Source organism: Pseudopodoces humilis, chromosome 30 (assembly GCF_049639895.1).
Source record: "Pseudopodoces humilis isolate 2021_Gansu_Grassland_sample_001 chromosome 30, ASM4963989v1, whole genome shotgun sequence".
Classification (NCBI taxonomy): Eukaryota; Metazoa; Chordata; class Aves; order Passeriformes; family Paridae; genus Pseudopodoces; species Pseudopodoces humilis.
In genome coordinates, this window is record NC_142229.1 from 21841 (window position 1) to 40000 (window position 18160).

At 50.9% G+C, this 18160-nt stretch overlaps 1 protein-coding gene across 4 annotated transcripts in view; it reads left to right on the forward strand.

Annotated features, from left to right (window-relative positions):
• The first annotated feature begins 1103 nt into the window (after nucleotides 1–1103).
• The window catches only part of ADAM28 (ADAM metallopeptidase domain 28), a 33757-nt gene continuing 16700 nt past the window's right edge, over nucleotides 1104–18160 (forward strand). For 3 of the 4 annotated variants that reach the window (XM_088068273.1, XM_088068277.1, XM_088068274.1), the window contains exons 1-9: nucleotides 1104–1235; nucleotides 3745–3845; nucleotides 4455–4531; nucleotides 5929–6007; nucleotides 7644–7720; nucleotides 8187–8382; nucleotides 8809–8871; nucleotides 9402–9473; nucleotides 10177–10346. In XM_088068273.1, the coding sequence (XP_087924399.1) occupies nucleotides 1187–1235; nucleotides 3745–3845; nucleotides 4455–4531; nucleotides 5929–6007; nucleotides 7644–7720; nucleotides 8187–8382; nucleotides 8809–8871; nucleotides 9402–9473; nucleotides 10177–10346 (884 nt within the window). In that variant the 5' untranslated portion in view covers nucleotides 1104–1186. The remainder of the gene's footprint in view (nucleotides 1236–3744; nucleotides 3846–4454; nucleotides 4532–5928; nucleotides 6008–7643; nucleotides 7721–8186; nucleotides 8383–8808; nucleotides 8872–9401; nucleotides 9474–10176; nucleotides 10347–18160) is intronic. The other variant, XM_088068275.1, reaches the window with a different exon arrangement.

Here is an 18160-nt window from a genome sequence, read left to right on the forward strand (position 1 = left end):
AGGCCTCTTTCCTAACCTGGGATGGCAACAGGAGTTGAAATATTTGACTGAAATGTCCCAGACAAGCAGCTGCCAAAAATTGTTATCAATTAGCACCATTCTACACTTAATAAAAGCCCAAACCCATCTGTTTGTAGCTCCCAATCAGTCCCAGAGTGTCTGGAGATCCAGCAAAAATCTAAGGGGAAAGTTTGGTTTAAAAATGTTCAAAAAATCAGAACTTTTCAACAGAGAAAAAGTCATTTACTAATGCTTATATGAGAAGGGTAATGGCAGTAAAATTCCCCTGGAGATTTATATAGATATATTTACTCATTTATAAATTAACATAAATTATGAATATATAAATTATTGTGTCATGTGTGTTGTTGACACTGCCATATATGAATATAAATTTATATCCAGATGATCCATTCCAGTTCTCTGTACTCTGCAACTCCTATTTTAACCCAACAAAAGTTCACCTTCTCTAAAGCAGCTCTGAATTGACACTTGTGGCCTGAGCAATTTTATTACTCCCTTATTTCAGCTGAGTCAATGGGGTCCTCTTCTGGCAGAGATTTTTGGGATATTATTGGGCAAAGCTCAGCTGGATCATTCACTGCTCTGCCTCCTGTATTTAGTCACCTGAGCCCGAAGCAAACATTACTAACAGGGATGACAGGGCAGCAAAGGCTCTGCTCAGTGTTTATTCTGCCAGTGATTCACTGAGTAGATTCAGGGGTAAATACCCAGAATTAAAGCACAGCGTCACCCTTGTTGTCCTGTGTTACCCCAAACTTCCTGGGAGCTCTCCCATTCCTTGACATTCCACTGGCTTTTATCAGCCAGACCATGAATAAATGGAATTAGGACCAGCCCAACCATTCTATAATTCAGTGACAGCTCCAAACTCCATATTTTTATTGCTTTATTGATTTATTGATGTAATTAAATTTTTTTTCCCTGTTTTTAGGGAAGCAAATCCACAGCAGCGATCGATCCCTATCCCGATGTTCGGGGCACGAAGCAAGCAGCAGGAACTCCCCTCGCTGTAACACTCTGTGACTTGGGTGTTGTGCAACACCTTGAGCAAACACTTCCTCCTGCAGGAGCAGGAATAAAGCTGAACCCGTCCCTGCCTCTCACTCAGAGACCAGAGTAGCTCCCGGCCAGGGAACGCCACATTCCCACCCCCACCGAGAGCATGAAAATCCTCCTCATTCCTGCTCTTCTGCTGCATTTCCTCCAACAAGGTACTGCACTTTTTCTTTTAGTCCTTCACCAGGTTTGCTATGCACCATGCTGTATGAATTTTTAATTATTAACTGATAGATAACAGGAAGGAGCAGCGAGTTGAAGCCATTGGGAAATGGAGTTAGGGATATTTGGGATTTTCCGTTCAAAGCAATTCTGTGTAATTCTTTAGTTAGAACAGCATTTACTTGTTTGAAAAGTGCCTGTAAATTGCCTAAAGACCCACAACTGGCTGCTTTTGTGAGCCACTAAAGCAATGCTTACCCTGCAAGTGAGAGCCCAATTTACCCAATCACACCAATTTATCAGCATTCTGGCCATAAAATAACAGATTTCTGTATGAATTACCTTTTATTGTATTTACAATTACATTATCTGAGTTAAATCATTGAACACCCTTTATTCATCTGCATGATATTTCAGATTCTATTCAAGTGACTCCACCTGAGCAGAGCCCACTTTTTTTCCCCACAATTTCTTTCAATTCCTGTCAATTTTTCAGAGCTTGGCCTGCACAAAATGCACAGGATTTAGATCCATAATTAACTATATAATTAGCATTCAGGCACAAATCTATGATTTGGTTTTTTTGCACAGAATACCTGAAAATGTGCACACCATTAAGGTGTTACCTTTTTTACCTTGACAAAACCACAACTTCTTTGTCAATAAAATCTTCCCTAATGATTTTTTTTTGCTGGTTGAGGCCCTTGGAAAAACACACAATTGTTTGTTCTTTATTACAAGTTGTTGTACGAAGCCCAAGGAATTTCTTTCCTCCTTCAACCTCCAGACAAAGCCTGAAGGTAGCAAGGACAATGCACTGATTAAAGAACTCCCTCGAAGAAAGGATTAATTCCAAATAAAACCAACCAGTTTTCCTCGAAATTCTGTCTGGATCAGACTGCAGGGAAGGGATGAGTTGCCCTTTAAACCTTGCCTTAACTTGAACTCTCTGGGCCGGAGTTGCACAAAGGGTGTGGAGAGATAAAATTGGGGATCTCTGTTCCAGGAGGCCTGAAATATTCCTGGGATTGTTACACAAGGCCACACTTGAGACAGGTGGAGAGAAATCTGGAAAGCAGCAGATTTTTTGGAAAATAAATATAATTAGCTCCTTAAAAACCCCATAAACCACCATTGTGAGTGGCAGTAGTAAAGTAACGCTCGGTAGCTGCTCCCAGCACGTGTTTGGTGTAACAGCTCAGCTGACACAGGATCCCTGTGCACCATTAAATCAACATCTTTATCAAGATACAACCAGGTTTGCTCTGCAATTACTTTTGGAAAGGGTTGAATCAAATAAATCAGTGATAAAAGAATGGACCTGTTTGTTTTACTGCAACAATTAGCATGAGGATGTGCTCTCCTGATCCAGAGAGAAAATTACAGTAATTGGAGGCCTCTCTCCTGGAAAAACCTGGCCCTGGGGCAGGAATTACCATGAGAGATGCTCTGTTCCTTTGTTTTTGTGGGGTTTCATTGGCTTTCTGGGCAGCTTAGGGGGTTTTTGTTGTTGTTGTTGGTTTATTTTTTAAATACAGGCCCTCAAGAATTCACCAATTCAGACGAAATTCCCTTTTGGAGTAGATTAAAGAGTTCAGGGGTATCTAAACCCTGCTGTTGCCTTGCTGGAAACCAAGACATCCCTTGTCCCACCCTGATTTCCCAAAACCTGGCCCCCAGCTGCCAGGATGAAGTCCAGGGTGTGCCCACCCCTGCAGGGCAGGCCCCAAATTAACTTTGCATTTGCTGAGCTTCAGAGCAGAAAACAAAAATAAATTAATTTATCAGCCTTGCATTCCTCACCCAGCTCTTTACAGCCACTGCAGTCCTTATGAGATCACTCAAAAGCATTCTGGGAGTTAAGGAACCTCCTGAATTCCTTGTTACCTTCAAGATTTTCCTAATTTCCTGCCTATCTCCCATTATTTTACCTGGGCATGTCCAAATCCCCCCATCCTTCTGCTGTCCCTACTTCAACCTAATTCAAGAGGTAAAATTGTAATTATTAATTACCAACCTCTCTTAAAGTTCTGCCAGAATTATTTACGTGCCAAAGCCTTCCCAAGCAGGACTCTTGTTGCAGACCTCGCATTGTGTAAGTTTATTTGCTGCTGCAGAGGCAGTCTGGGCCTGTTTCTCACGTGATCAGGTTTGGAGATTCTGCAACCCCAAATCCATTAATTCATGTCACTGGAAAGTGCAGAAGGAAAGGCTGAGCTGGCATGGCTAGGCTGGCCTGTTGGGACTTGAACTGCTCAGAGCTGGGGGAAGAAACACAAAGGGAATTGCAGGAAATGTTTGGACACCTGGAAGCAGCCAGGGAGGGCAACTCCTCCAAAATCCAGGATGTGATTACCTCTGGTGTTGGGTCACGCCATGGAGGCAAAGCAGGGGAGCACCAGGTGCTGCAAGAACCCAAAAGAATCACCTGGCCAGGCATGAAAATGGGTGTTTAATAAATTAAAATAGTGTTTTCATCAATCCCCATCTGTTTCTCCCCAGGGAGCAGCAGAGGGAAGTTCCCTGGAGCCGAGCAGTATGAAATCGTTTATCCACAGAAACTGCACGCGGTGCACAGGAGAGGTGTAGGAACAAGTTCAGAGGTAGGAAAGGAGATCATTTCTTGGGTGATTCTGGGAGATGGGGAAGGATTTCTGGAGCTAAAACACCCTTGGGTTTCAAGGGTAAGAGAATTTGGGCAAACATTTGCTCTTCCAGAAGAAAAAACATGGAGAAGCAATCCGGTGTTTGGTGAAGAGGAGCTGAGGTGTGCCCAGTGTGCAGGGAACCCCTCAGGCTATCTGTGGCTCTTCTGAACTTGTGTCTCTACAAAGATGTGGGGTTTGATACTACTCAGAGTTTTAATAACCTGTGGGCACTTTAATTTGGAATAAATCAAACCAATAATTAAAAGCAGCCATGCTCTGTGCAATTCCAGAGGGTGTTACAGAAGTGTCTGAACCCAAACATCCCCTCAGCCCTTTCCCAAGCACACAGGATTTGTGCTTGTGGAGGCAGAAATGAATTTGCAAATCCAAATTTGCTCCTCTAATTAAAATCCCTTGAACAGAGTGACCTCCTGATTATCTTGCTCCTGCCAAAATCTCTGTTTTTGGTGAGGAGGAAAAGTACGTGGCTGGCATCCCAATAACACCACTGGTGAGGCCAGGAGCTGCAGCAGAGCGTTTTCTGACACTTAAATCTGTTTACAGAGCAAATACGATGAGACAGTGAAGTACAGGATCAAAGCCAATGGGGAGGAAGTGGTGCTGGAGCTCCGAAAAAATCGGTAGGTTCAGTTCAGCTCTTCCCTTATTCCTCACTGGGAGCCACTGCAGGGTGTTCAGGATGCCAAAAACCAGGAATCAGAACCCTGTAAAACAGAAGTGTTTTGGTAAATGCCACATTTCGATAGCAAGGAAAGAAAAGGGGAGTGAAAGAATCCTGTCACTGTTTTGGGAATGTGGAATAAGTGCTTGGGATGAGACATTGCCTCCTGCTACATCTGCTCCTCCATGTCTGCTCTAAATTGTTAAATCTAGTTAATTATCTATGTTAATCCATATTTAATAGTTTTCTGTTTTTTCACAAGTTTTCTGTGATCATGAAGAGTCTGTGAGTTACAGAATTGTAGCCTGGAGTGCCAGGACAAGGGGCATGGTTTTAAACTGAGCGAGAGAGGGTTTAAATTAGAGATTAGGAAGAAATTCCTCCCTGTGAGGGTGGGAAGGGGCTGGGATGGAATTCTCAGAGGAGATGTGGCTGTCCCTGGATCCCTGGAAGTGCCCAAGGCCAAGCTGGAGCAACCTGGGATAGTGGAAGGTGTCCCTGCCCATGGAACTGGAAGAGCTTTCAGGTCCCTTCCCACCCAGATTCTTGGGTGACTCAATGATCTTGGAGGTGTTTTCCAACCTTAATCATTCTGTGGTTCTATATTTATATATCCCTATATTTTAGACAGATATAGAGATAGATAAATGATAGATAAATAGATAAACTGATACAGATATTTACTTTAGCACTACTTCTCTTGAACCTGGAGTAACCAAATATAACCTGGCATTGACAAAATCTTCCTGGAAATCGAAAGTCTGGCTGCAGCAGAACATTAACACACGCTCCAGCAAGTCTGGGTTAATGGTTCTTTTCCAGATGCTGTGCAAATACAGTAGTGCCATAATCAATTCATGTTAAATATAGACTGTAATTAACTGCTCGCCCCTGTTTTAATCTAATCCAAATGTTTGGAGTGGGGGGAGGGAAATGGTGTTGTTCTAAATCCTATTCTTTGAAGAAAAATGGGATCGTGGCAGTGGAAGAGAGTTGCCCAAACAGGGGTCACTGCAGATGTGCTGCTTTAAGGAAGATGTAAAAAGGACCAAAAAAAAAAAATATCAGTATGTAATTCTACATTTGCATCCAGATCTGCCAGGAGATGAGTTCATCCCAATGAAATCAGCAGACTTTAATTGCTTTCTTCTTTTAGGAAAGTCTTTTTGTTTGAGTAAGGATCATGAACTAGCAGAATTCACCTCCCTGCAGCTTTTGCTTGCCGAGTTTCTCCGATACTAAAAATAACCTTAGTAATTGTTTGAATTCCCCACATACTCAGTGTGCTGTGTCATCATCTCATCTCTACAAGGCAACAACTTCCTTGGAATAATGACTGTGCTTGGCTTCTTGCAGGGATCTCCTGGCTGGGGATTATTCTGAAACTCTTTATTCTGCTGACGGCCAACAAATAACAACAACTTCTCACATCAAGGTAATACGGGAAGGGCTTGTCCTTTTCCTTCCAGTCTTGAGGCCCACATGAGATTCATGGATCTGTGAAATAATGGGAGATATGAGATGAAAAGAAAGGTTTGAAATCCAGGTTTGAAGCCATTTGGGGTGGCTCTGAAGGGACGGGGAGGTTGGGATTGGTCCCTTGTGCCTGTTGGGAATCAGCTCCATGGTTTGGCTTCCAGGAAGGCACTATCTCAGTGTCTGCTGAACAATTTCTGGGTTGCATTCCAGCCTTTTGTTGGGAGCCAGGGCCATCCCAAAGCTTTCAACTGCTCGACTTTGCCGTGTAGACTTTGCTCCTGCTGCCCAGCCCCATGACTGGATTTCAGCCCTGCTCCCAGGGAGATCCCAAACCTGATAAAGTCCCATTTCCTCCCGGATCACATTTCCAGCCACGCTCTGTGCAGCTTAGCCCAGCTGTCTCCTCTGAGCCCTGGCAAATCAGTCCTGTGCCTGCAAACAGATGGGACTCGCTGCAGAAGGGATTTGTAAATTCATTGTGCACTCATCTTCCCCAAAGCACTCACCTGGAGCTCTCCTCCAAGCTCATGAGATGTGTTTTAACAACACAATCTGGAATTCAAAGCCAAATTTTCTTTGTTAGGAGCAATTTTCGTTGTTAGGAACAATTAGGAGGAATCTGAACAAAATAAATATGCATAAATAATTCTGGGTTTGTTATTTTTGGGTGTTTTTTTGTTTTGTTTTGTTTTTTGGTTTTTTTTTTCTGATTGCTCTGATTATTTCCAGTCCCTGAATGAATCCTGTGAAAAACCTGGATAAAGACAAACCCAAACAGCCCTACCTGTGCTGAACAGGGAATTCCTACCCTGGGGATACTGGATTGTGATCGGGACTTTTTCCTCTTGTATCCCCAGAAGACGGAGATAAATCTTCCACTTTCCCCCAGTAACTTTCCCTTTGTGGATATCTTTTTCCCTGTAACAAAGTTGGCATTTCATGGTGGAAGACAAAGAAATGATAAAGTTAAACCAAAATCCCCAAGAAAACAAAAGGCACAAGGAATGAAGGTTTGGATACAGATTCTTAAGAATTCCTTTCAGGAAAACTCTGTAGGTAAAATTTTCCACAACTCCTCAGTGACTTTGAAGTCTTTTTGAACACAGAAACAGAAACCTTAAATCCTCAAGCCAATTAAGTCCCAAAACCATTTCCCCTACCCATTTTTAATATAATACCTGTATTTTAAACTCACTAAAATTAATGCATTTGATTGTTGGGTAATTAAAGAGCCTTTCCTTGAAATTTGGGCTCAAGGAAACTATTTGGTGTGGACTTTGATTGAACAGAGCCCAGCATTGTGGCTTAATTTGGAGCAGGAAGTGGGAATATTCTTATTTTTCTGTGGTGTGCATTGACCAGAGCCTTTTGTCACAATTTGTGTGATGAAGGATAAAATTAATGGATCCACAGCAAACATGGAAGTGGCCATGAACTTTTAAAATTCCTTTTAAGCATCTCCTAATGGGAGAGGTCCTCAAGTAGTGCAGTTTATTGTAATTTGTAGAGAGTTTAATTTGTTTTCTGAAATCCCTGGATCCAGTGGAGTTGATGGAGACCCCAGCCTGACACTGGATCTTTTTTCCCCCCAGGATCACTGTTACTATGGAGGCCACGTGGAGGGTGATGCTAGTTCTGTGGCGAGCATCAGCACCTGCACAGGGCTGAGGTGAGACGGGATCGGTTCCCAGTGTGCAGTTCCAGGATAAATGTTCCAATAGGAAAGAATCAGGATGAAAAGAGGTCATGTGATATTTTATTCAGGCTTTGGAAACTTGTTTCTCAAAGGAAAACAGAGGGAGAAAGGAGAAAATAGTTACTCTTAGTTCCTTACAATATTTCAGCTTTTCACCTCAAATCAGAATGAAAATGTCTTTGAATTTCCCACTGGAATAAAATCCACTTTTCAACCACTTCTGTCAGCACAAACCCCCCAAAATTTAAATCAAATTAATTCCTAACCTGCTTCTCTTTGACTAAGAGCTCCCAAATCTTCCAATTGCCTCACTAATTAATTAATTTCTGCTTCTAAAGTGTTGCATGCTGCCTCAGGCTGCTGGAATATTCCAAGGGTCTGTATGCTTGGGATAAATGCTCCCTTGATCCAAAACCTCACATTCCAACCCATTTTTTAGTGGCTATTTTGAAACCCATGGCCAGAAGTTCCTCATCGAGCCCCTGGGAGCCTCAGACAGGGCCAAACATGTGGTTTATAAATACGAGGCCCTGAAACAAGAGCCCATCAAAACCTGTGGGCTGGTCAACAACTCCTGGGAGCAGGACTCCAGTGACCCCATCAACGACCTCTTCAAATCCAGCAACAGCCCAGAGGTAAGGGTGGCTGTCCCAGCAAAAAAAGGGAATTTGTGGCCATTGGAAAATTCTAAATAGTGCAAATCCACTTGGTCTGGTGGTACCTTCACAAAGGAGCTGTTTAAACACAGGGAAGTGGCGTCAGATCTTAAAAACCCTAACAAAATCTTCCAGAGCTGAGATTTCAGAGTTACCAGCTGCCTTTATTAACAGGTGCCCAGTGCACCTTTAACACCTAAATACCCATTAATATCTATTTTACCTTCCATAACTTAATAAAAATTTAAATATCCAGTCTACTTTTTATCACTTAAACCCAAACCAGTTCCTTCTGAATGACCTGGCCAAAGAAATCCCCTCAATAATTAATAAACAGCTTTGAAACTGCAGAGGTTGGGACCGGAAAAGCTCTTAAAAGTAATTTTATATAAATGATTCCTTTAGATGAAAGCCTACCTGAAAGCAAGGAAGTACCTGGAGCTCTACGTTGTTGCAGACAATGCTTTGGTGAGTTTTGGAATTATTTTTTTGTGTTTGATCAGCTCCACAGGAGCTTCCCAGGGTATCCCAACTCATATTCCCAGGCTCCTACAAGAGCTTCGAGGTTACTCTGAACCTGGCTGGGAAACGGGATTTCTAAAGGGGATTTAATTTGAAATTCCCACCTGGAGATGACAAGAATTCAGAAAAGACATTGCAGTGCTTGTCCTGTTGGAATATCCTGAATTGAAAGGGAATCTCCTGATTTGGAAGGGAATATCCTGATTTGGAAGGGATAATCCCGAGCTGGAAGGGATCCACCAGAATCATTGAGTCCAACTCCTTCTCTGCACCCTACACAGAAATTCACATTTTGGAAGGGGCTGATACTGAAATCCAACATCTGATGAAATCCTACATCAAACATATTTTTCTGTATACAGCATGATTTTTTATACATGGAGTGGTTTACAAGCCAATACTCTGCGGGATATTTAATTCCTGATAAATTCCCTTTTCCCTCTCCTTTTCCTGACATGCTGCATTTGCCTTTTCAGTACAAGAAATACGATGAAGATGTTAAAAATATAAGAAAAAGGGTATTTGGAATAGTCAACTACATCAACACGGTGAGAGCGAACAAGTGGCAGTGAAATCCAAGTGTTTTGTAAATTTTTCTATTGAAAATTATTGAAATCCAAATTATTTATTTTTTTTTTCTATTGGAAACCATGGAAATCCTAGTGATTTCTAATTTTTTCTATTTAAAGTCATTGAAATTCAAGTGATTTCTATATTTTTTTCAATTGAAAACCATTGAAATCCAAATGATTTATAAATTCTTTCTATTGTAAAAATCATAAATTCTCATTATTACAAGTAGGAATGTATGAAAACTCAACTTCAGGGTAATTTATTTTCCTGTTCTTTGCCTTCAGATACCAGACTTCTAATAAGCATTATTTCTACTCCTACTTTAATTATTTATACTCATACTTTATTTATTTCTACCAATACTTTAAGATATTTTCTAATCACTTCTCAAGTCAATGATTATATCAAAAGGAATAAATTGATTCTTGATTTCTTTGGCAAGTCAAATTTCTTCCAAAATTGCTGGAATTTTCAAGTATTTTTAACCCCATTCGAAAGTTGCTTGAAATGTGGTAGGAAATCAGATTTCCTAGTTTATTTGATGAGACTTTTTTGGAATTCAGAGCTTGGAGAAGCTTTGTTAGGTCTGGAGCAGATAGTGGAGCAGAAAAGTGACCCAAGTAGCAGGAGAAGGCTTTGTTGAATTTTTATAAATTTTTAATTAATTCTCTGCTGAAGGTTTATAAAGCCATCAACACGCACGTGGCTCTGGTTGGCCTGGAGGTGTGGACAGATGGGGACAAGTGTCCCCTGAGCAGGGACGCGGGCTTCACCCTGGATACCTTCTCCAAGTGGCGCCTGGCAGAACTGCTGAAAAGGAAACGGAACGACAACGCTCAGCTTATCACGTGGGTCCCTTCCCTTCCCTTCCCTTCCCTTCCCTTCCCTTCCCTTCCCTTCCCTTCCCGCACCTTCCCTTCCCGCACCTTCCCTTCCCGCACCTTCCCTTCCCTTCCCGCACCTTCCCGCACCTTCCCTTCCCTTCCCGCACCTTCCCTTCCCTTCCCGCACCTTCCCTTCCCTTCCCTTCCCTTCCCTTCCCTTCCTTCCCTTCCCCTTCCCTTCCCTTCCCTTCCCTTCCCTTCCCTTCCCTTCCCTTTCCCTTCCCTTCCCTTCCCTTCCCTTCCTACCCTTCCCTTCCCTTTCCCTTCCCTTTCCCTTCGCTTCCCTTCCCTCCCCCCTCCCTCCCTTCCCTTCCCTTCCCTTCCCTTCCCGCACCTTCCCTTCCCTTCCCTTCCCTTCCCGCACCTTCCCTTCCCTTCCCTTCCCTTCCCTTCCCTTCCCTTCCCTTCCCTTCCCTTCCCTTCCCCTCCCTTCCCCTTCCCTTCCCTTCCCTTCCCTTCCCTTCCCTTCCCTTCCCTTCCCTTCCCTTCCCCTTCCCTTCCCTTCCCTTCCCTTCCCTTCCCTTCCCCTTCCCTTCCCTTCCCTTCCCCTTCCTTCCCTTCCCTTCCCTTCCCTTCCCTTCCCTTTCCCTTCCCTTCCCTTCCCTTCCCTTCCCGCACCTTCCCTTCCCTTCCCGCACCTTCCCTTCCCGCACCTTCCCTTCCCTTCCCTTCCCTTCCCTTCCCTTCCCTTCCCTTCCCTTCCCTTCCCGCACCTTCCCTTCCCCCACCTTCCGTTCCCTTCCCCCACCTTCCCTTCCCTTCCCGCACCTTCCCTTCCCTTCCCGCACCTTCCCTTCCCTTCCCGCACCTTCCCTTCCTGCACCTTCCCTTCCCTTCCTGCACCTTCCCTTCCCTTCCCTTCCCTTCCCTTCCCTTCCCTTCCCTTCCCTTCCCTTCCCTTCCCTTCCCTTCCCTTCCCTTCCCGCACCTTCCCGCACCTTCCCGCACCTTCCCTTCCCTTCCCTTCCCTTCCCACACTTTCCCTTCCCGCACCTTCCCTTCCCTTCCCTTCCCTTCCCTTCCTTCCCTTCCCTTCCCTTCCCTTCCCTTCCCTTCCCTTCCCTTCCCTTCCCTTCCCTTCCCTTCCCTTCCCTTCCCTTCCCTTTCCCTTCCCTTCCCTTCCCTTCCCTTCCCTTCCCTTCCCTTCCCTTTCCCTTCCCTTCCCTTCCCTTTCCCTTCCCTTCCCTTCCCTTCCCTTCCCTTCCCTTCCCTTCCCGCACCTTCCCGCACCTTCCCGCACCTTCCCTTACCTTCCCTTCCCGCACCTTCCCTTCCTGCACCTTCCCGCACCTTCCCTTCCCGCACCTACCCTTCTCGCACCTTCCCTTCCCTTCCCGCGCCTTCCCTTCCCTTCCCGCACCCTCCCTTCCCGCACCTTCCCTTCCCGCACCTTCCCTTCCCGCACCCTCCCTTCCCTTCCCTTCCCTTCCCTTCCCTTCCCTTCCCTTCCCTTCCCTTCCCTTCCCTTCCCTTCCCTTCCCTTCCCTTCCCTTCCCCTTCCCTTCCCCTTCCCTTCCCTTCCCCTTTCCCTTCCCTTCCCTTCCCTTCCCTTCCCTCCCTTCCCTTCCCTTCCCTTCCCTTCCCTTCCCTTCCCTTCCCTTCCCTTCCCTTCCCGCACCTTCCCTTCCCGCACCTTCCCTTCCCTTCCCTTCCCTTCCCTTCCCTTCCCCTTCCCTTCCCTTCCCTTCCCTTCCCTTCCCTTCCCTTCCCTTCCCTTCCCTTCCCTTCCCTTCCCGCACCTTCCCGCACCTTCCCCCACCTTCCCCTCCCTTCCCTTCCCCTCCCTTCCCTTCCCTTCCCCCCCCTTCCCCTCCCCTCCCTTCCCTTCCCTTCCCGCACCTTCCCTTCCCTTCCCGCACCTTCCCTTCCCGCACCTTCCCTTCCCTTCCCGCCCCTTCCTTCCCGCACCTTCCCTTTCCCTCCCGCACCTTCCCTTCCCTTCCCTTCCCTTCCCACCTTCCCTTCCCTTCCCTTCCCGCACCTTCCCTTCCCTTCCCTTCCCTTCCCCGCACCTTCCCTTCCCTTCCCTTCCCTTCCCTTCCCTTCCCTTCCCTTCCCTTCCCTTCCCTTCCCCTTCCCTTCCCTTCCCGCCCCTTCCCTTCCCCCTTCCCTTCCCTTCCCTTCCCTTCCCTTCCCTTCCCTTCCCTTCCCTTCCCGCACCTTCCCGCACCTTCCCTTCCCCGCACCTTCCCTTCCCGCACCTTCCCTTCCCTTCCTTCCCTTCCCTTCCCTTCCCTTCCCTTCCCTTCCCTTCCCCTTCCCTTCCCCTTCCCTTCCCTTCCCTTCCCTTCCCTTCCCTTCCCTTCCCTTCCCTTCCCTTCCCTTCCCCTTCCCTTCCCTTCCCTTCCCTTCCCTTCCCTTCCCTTCCCTTCCCTTCCCTTCCCTTCCCTTCCCTTCCCTTTCCCTTCCCTTCCCTTCCCTTCCCTTCCTTCCCTTCCCTTCCCTTCCCTTCCCTTCCCTTCCCCCCTTCCCTTCCCTTCCCCGCACCTTCCCGCACCTTCCCGCACCTTCCCTTCCCGCACCTTCCCTTCCCTTCCCTTCCCTTCCCTTCCCTTCCCTTTCCCTTCCCTTCCCGCACCTTCCCTTCCCTTCCCGCACCTTCCCTTCCCTCCCCGCACCTTCCCTTCCCTTCCCGCTCCTTCCCTTCCCGCACCTTCCCTTCCCGCACCTTCCCTCCCCGCACCTTCCCTTCCCGCACTTTCCTCTCCCGCACCTTCCCTTCCCGCACCTTCCCTCCCCGCACCTTCCCTTACCTTCCCTACCCTTCCATTCCCTTCTCTTCCCTTCCCTTCCCTTCCCTTCCCTTCCCGTCCCCTTCCCTTCCCTTCCCTTGGCTTCCCTTCCCTTCCCTTCCCTTGCCTCAGCTTCTCTTCCCTTCCCTTCCCTTCCCTTCCCTTCCCTTCCCTTCCCTTGCCTTCCCTTCCCGTCCCGCCCCTTCCCTTCCCTTCCCCTTCCCTTCCCCCTTTCCCTTCCCTTCCCTTCCCGCACCTTCCCGCACCTTCCCTTCCCCCACCTTCCCTTCCCGCACCTTCCCTTCCCGCACCTTCCCCCACCTTCCCGCACCTTCCCCCACCTTCCCTTCCCTTCCCGCCCCCTCCCCTCCCTTCCCGTCCCGCCCCTTCCCCTCCCCTCCCCTCCCCTCCCTTCCCTTTCCCGCACCTTCCCTTCCCTTCCCTTCCCTTCCCTTCCCTTCCCTTCCCTTGCCTTCCCCTCCCTTCCCCTTTCCCCTTTCCCTTCCCTTCCCTTCCCTTCCCTTCCCTTCCCTTCCCTTCCCTTCCCTTCCCTTCCCTTCCCTTCCCTTCCCTTCCCTTCCCTTCCCTTCCCTTCCCGCACCTTCCCTTCCCTTCCCGCACCTTCCCGCACCTTCCCTTCCCTTCCCGCACCTTCCCTTCCCTTCCCTTCCCTTCCCTTCCCTTCCCTTCCCTTCCCTTCCCTTCCCTTCCCTTCCCTTCCCTTCCCTTCCCTTCCCTTCCCTTCCCTTCCCGCACCTTCCCTTCCCTTCCCGCACCTTCCTCTTCCCGCACCTTCCCTTCCCTTCCCTTCCCTTCCCTTCCCTTCCCTTCCCTTCCCTTCCCTTCCCCTCCCTTCCCTTCCCTTCCCTTCCCTTCCCTTCCCTTCCCTTCCCCTCCCTTCCCCTTCCCTTCCCTTCCCTTCCCTTCCCTTCCCTTCCCTTCCCTTCCCTTCCCTTCCCTTCCCTTCCCTTCCCTTCCCTTCCCTTCCCTTCCCTTCCCTTCCCTTCCCCTCCCTTCCCTTCCCCCACCTTCCCCCCCCTCCCCCCACCCTCCCTTCCCCTCCCCCACCTTCCCTTCCCTTCCCGCACCTTCCCTTCCCGCACCTTCCCGCACCTTCCCTTCCCTTCCCTTCCCTTCCCTTCCCGCACCTTCCCTTCCCTTCCCGCACCTTCCCTTCCCGCACCTTCCCTTCCCGCACCTTCCCTTCCCGCACCTTCCCTTCCCCTTCCCTTTCCCGCACCTTTCCCCGCACCTTTCCCTTCCCTTCCCTTCCCGCACCTTCCCTTCCCCTTCCCTTCCCTTCCCTTCCCTTCCCTTCCCCTTTCCCTTCCCGCACCCTTTCCCCTTCCCTTCCCTTCCCTTCCCTTCCCTTCCCCTTCCCTTCCCTTCCCTTCCCTTCCCCTTTCCCTTCCCCTTCCCTTCCCTCCCTTCCCTTCCCTTCCCTTCCCTTCCCTTCCCTTCCCTTCCCCCTTCCCTTCCCTTCCCCTTCCCTTCCCTTCCCTTCCCTTCCCCTTTCCCGCACCTTCCCTTCCCTTCCCGCACCTTCCCTTCCCTTCCCGCACCTTCCCTTCCCCTTTCCCCTTTCCCTTCCCGCACCTTCCCTTCCCTTCCCCTTTCCCGCACCTTCCCTTCCCTTCCCTTCCCGCACCTTCCCTTCCCTTCCCTTCCCTTCCCCTTCCCTTCCCTTCCCTTCCCTTCCCTTCCCTTTCCCTCCCTTCCCTTCCCTTTCCCGCACCTTCCCTTCCCGCACCTTCCCTCACCTTCCCTTCCCTTCCCTTCCCTTCCCTTCCCTTCCCTTCCCTTCCCTTCCCTTCCCTTCCCTTCCCTTCCCTTCCCTTCCCTTCCCTTCCCACCCTTTCCCCTTTCCCTTCCCTTCCCTTCCCTTCCCTTCCCTTCCCCTTCCCTTTCCCTTCCCGCACCTTTCCTTCCCGCACCTTCCCGCGTCTTCCCGCACCTTCCCGCACCTTCCCTTCTAGCACCTTCCCTTCCCGCACCATCCCTTCCCGCGCCATCCCTTTCCACACTTTCCCTTCCCTTCCCTTCCCTTCCCGCACTTTCCCTTCCCTTCCCTTCCCTTCCCTTCCCTTCCCTTCCCTTCCCTTCCCTTCCCTTCCCTTCCCTTCCCTTCCCTTCCCTTCCCTTCCCTTCCCTTCTCTTCCCTTCCCTTCCCTTCCCTTCCCCTCCCTTCCTTTTCCCTCCCTTTCCCTTCCCTTCCCGCACCTTCCCTTCCCTTCCCCTTCCCTTCCCTTCGCACCTTCCCGCACCTTCCCTTCCCTTCCCTTCCCTTCCCTTCCCTTCCCTTCCCTTCCCTTCCCTTCCCTTCCCTTCCCTTCCCTTCCCTTCCCTTCCCTTCCCGCACCTTCCCTTCCCTTCCCGCACCTTCCCTTCCCGCACCTTCCCTTCCCGCACCTTCCCTTCCCGCACCTTCCCTTCCCGCACCTTCCCTTCCCTTCCCTTCCCTTCCCGCACCTTCCCTTCCCTTCCGCACCTTCCCTTTCCCGCACCTTCCCTTCCCGCACCTTCCCCTTCCCTTCCCGCACCTTCCCTTCCCCGCACCTTCCCTTCCCCTTTCCCTTCCCTTCCCTTCCCTTCCCTTCCCTTCCCTTCCCTTCCCTTCCCTTCCCCTTCCCTTCCCTTCCCTTCCCTTCCCTTCCCTTCCCTTCCCTTCCCTTCCCTTCCCTTCCCTTCCCTTTCCCTTCCCTTCCCTTCCCTTCCCTTCCCTTCCCTTCCCTTCCCTTCCCTTCCCTTCCCTTCCCTTCCCTTCCTTCCCGCACCTTCCCTTCCCGCACCTTCCCTTCCCTTCCCTTCCCTTCCCTCCCTTTCCCTTCCCTTCCCTTCCCTTCCCCTTTCCCTTCCCTTCCCTTCCCGCACCTTCCCTTCCCTTCCCGCACCTTCCCTTCCCGCACCTTCCCTTCCCGCACCTTCCCATCCCTTCCCTTCCCGCACCTTCCCTTCCCGCACCTTCCCTTCCCCCACCTTCCCTCCCCGCACCTTCCCTTCCCGCCCCTTCCCTTCCCTTCCCTTCCCGCACCTTCCCTTCCCTTCCCTCTCCCTTCCGCACCTTCCCTTCCCTTCCCTCCGCACCTTCCCTTCCCTTCCCGCACCTTCCCTTCCCTTCCCGCACCTTCCCCTTTCCCGCACCTTCCCTTTCCCGCACCTTCCCTTCCCCCACCTTCCCGCACCTTCCCGCACCTTCCCGCACCTTCCCGCACCTTCCCTTCCCGCACCTTCCCTTCCCTTCCCGCACCCTTTCCCCCCCTTCCCGCACCTTTCCCCTTTCCCGCACCTTCCCTTCCCTTCCCTTCCCTTTCCCCTTTCCCTTCCCTTTCCCTTCCCTTCCCTTCCCTTCCCTTCCCTTCCCTTCCCTTCCCTTTCCCTTCCCTTTCCCTTCCCTTCCCCTTTCCCTTCCCTTCCCTTCCCTTCCCTTCCCTTCCCTTCCCTTCCCTTCCCTTCCCTTCCCTTCCCTTCCCCTTTCCCCTTTCCCTTCCCTTCCCTTCCCTTCCCTTCCCTTCCCCTTCCCTTCCCTTCCCGCACCTTCCCTTCCCTCCCTTCCCTTCCCTTTCCCTTCCCTTCCCTTCCCTTCCCTTCCCGCACCTTCCCTTCCCTTCCCTTCCCTTCCCTTCCCTTCCCTTCCCTTCCCTTCCCTTCCCTTCCCTTCCCTTCCCTTCCCTTCCCTTCCCTTCCCTTCCCTTCCCTTCCCTTCCCTTCCCTTCCCTTCCCTTCCCTTCCCTTCCCTTCCCTTCCCCTTTCCCCTTTCCCCTTTCCCTTCCCTTCCCTTCCCCTTCCCTTCCCTTCCCGCACCTCCCCGCACCCTCCCGCACCTTCCCGCACCTTCCCGCACCTTCCCGCACCTTCCCGCACCTTCCCGCACCTTCTCGCACCTTCCCGCACCTTCCCTTCCCTTCCCCCGCACCTTCCCGCACCTTCCCCTTCCCGCACCTTCCCTTCCCTTCCCTTCCCCTTCCCGCACCTTCCCGCACCTTCCCTTCCCTTCCCGCACCTTCCCGCACCTTCCCTTCCCTTCCCGCACCTTCCCAACCCTTCCCTTCCCCTTCCCCTTCCCTTCCCGCACCTTCCCTTCCCGCACCTTCCCTTCCCTTCCCTCCCTTCCCTTCCCTTCCCTTCCCTTCCCCTTTCCCCTTCCCTTCCCTTCCCCTTCCCTTCCCTTTCCCTTCCCTTCCCTTCCCTTCCCTTCCCTTCCCTTCCCTTCCCTTCCCTTCCCTTCCCTTCCCTTCCCTTCCCTTCCCTTCCCTTCCCTTCCCGCACCTTCCCGCACCTTCCCGCACCTTCCCTTCCCTTCCCGCACCTTCCCTTCCCGCACCTTCCCTTCCCTTCCCTTCCCGCACCTTCCCTTCCCGCACCTTCCCTTCCCGCACCTTCCCGCACCTTCCCTTCCCTTCCCTTCCCGCACCTTCCCTTCCCTTCCCTTCCCTTCCCTTCCCTTCCCTTCCCTTCCCGCACCTTCCCTTCCCTTCCCTTCCCTTCCCTTCCCTTCCCTTCCCGCACCTTCCCTTCCCTTCCCTTCCCTTCCCTTCCCTTCCCTTCCCTTCCCTTCCCTTCCCTTCCCTTCCCTTCCCTTCCCTTCCCTTTCCCCTTCCCTTCCCCGCACCTTCCCGCACCTTCCCGCACCTTCCGCACCTTCCCGCACCCTTCCCGCACCTTCCCGCACCTTTCCCTTCCCGCACCTTCCCTTCCCGCACCTTCCCGCACCTTCCCTTCCCTTCCCGCACCTTCCCTTCCCTTACCTTCCCTTCCCCGCACCTTCCCTTCCCTTCCCGCACCTTCCCTTCCCTTCCCTTCCCTTCCCTTCCCTTCCCTTCCCCTTTCCCTTCCCTTCCCTTCCCTTCCCTTCCCTTCCCTTCCCTTCCCTTCCCTTCCCTTCCCTTCCCTTCCCTTCCCTTCCCGCACCTTCCCTTCCCTTCCCGCACCTTCCCTTCCCGCACCTTCCCTTCCCGCACCTTCCCTTCCCTTCTCTTCCCTTCCCTTCCCGCACCTTCCCGCACCTTCCCGCACCTTCCCGCACCTTCCCGCACCTTCCCTCACCTT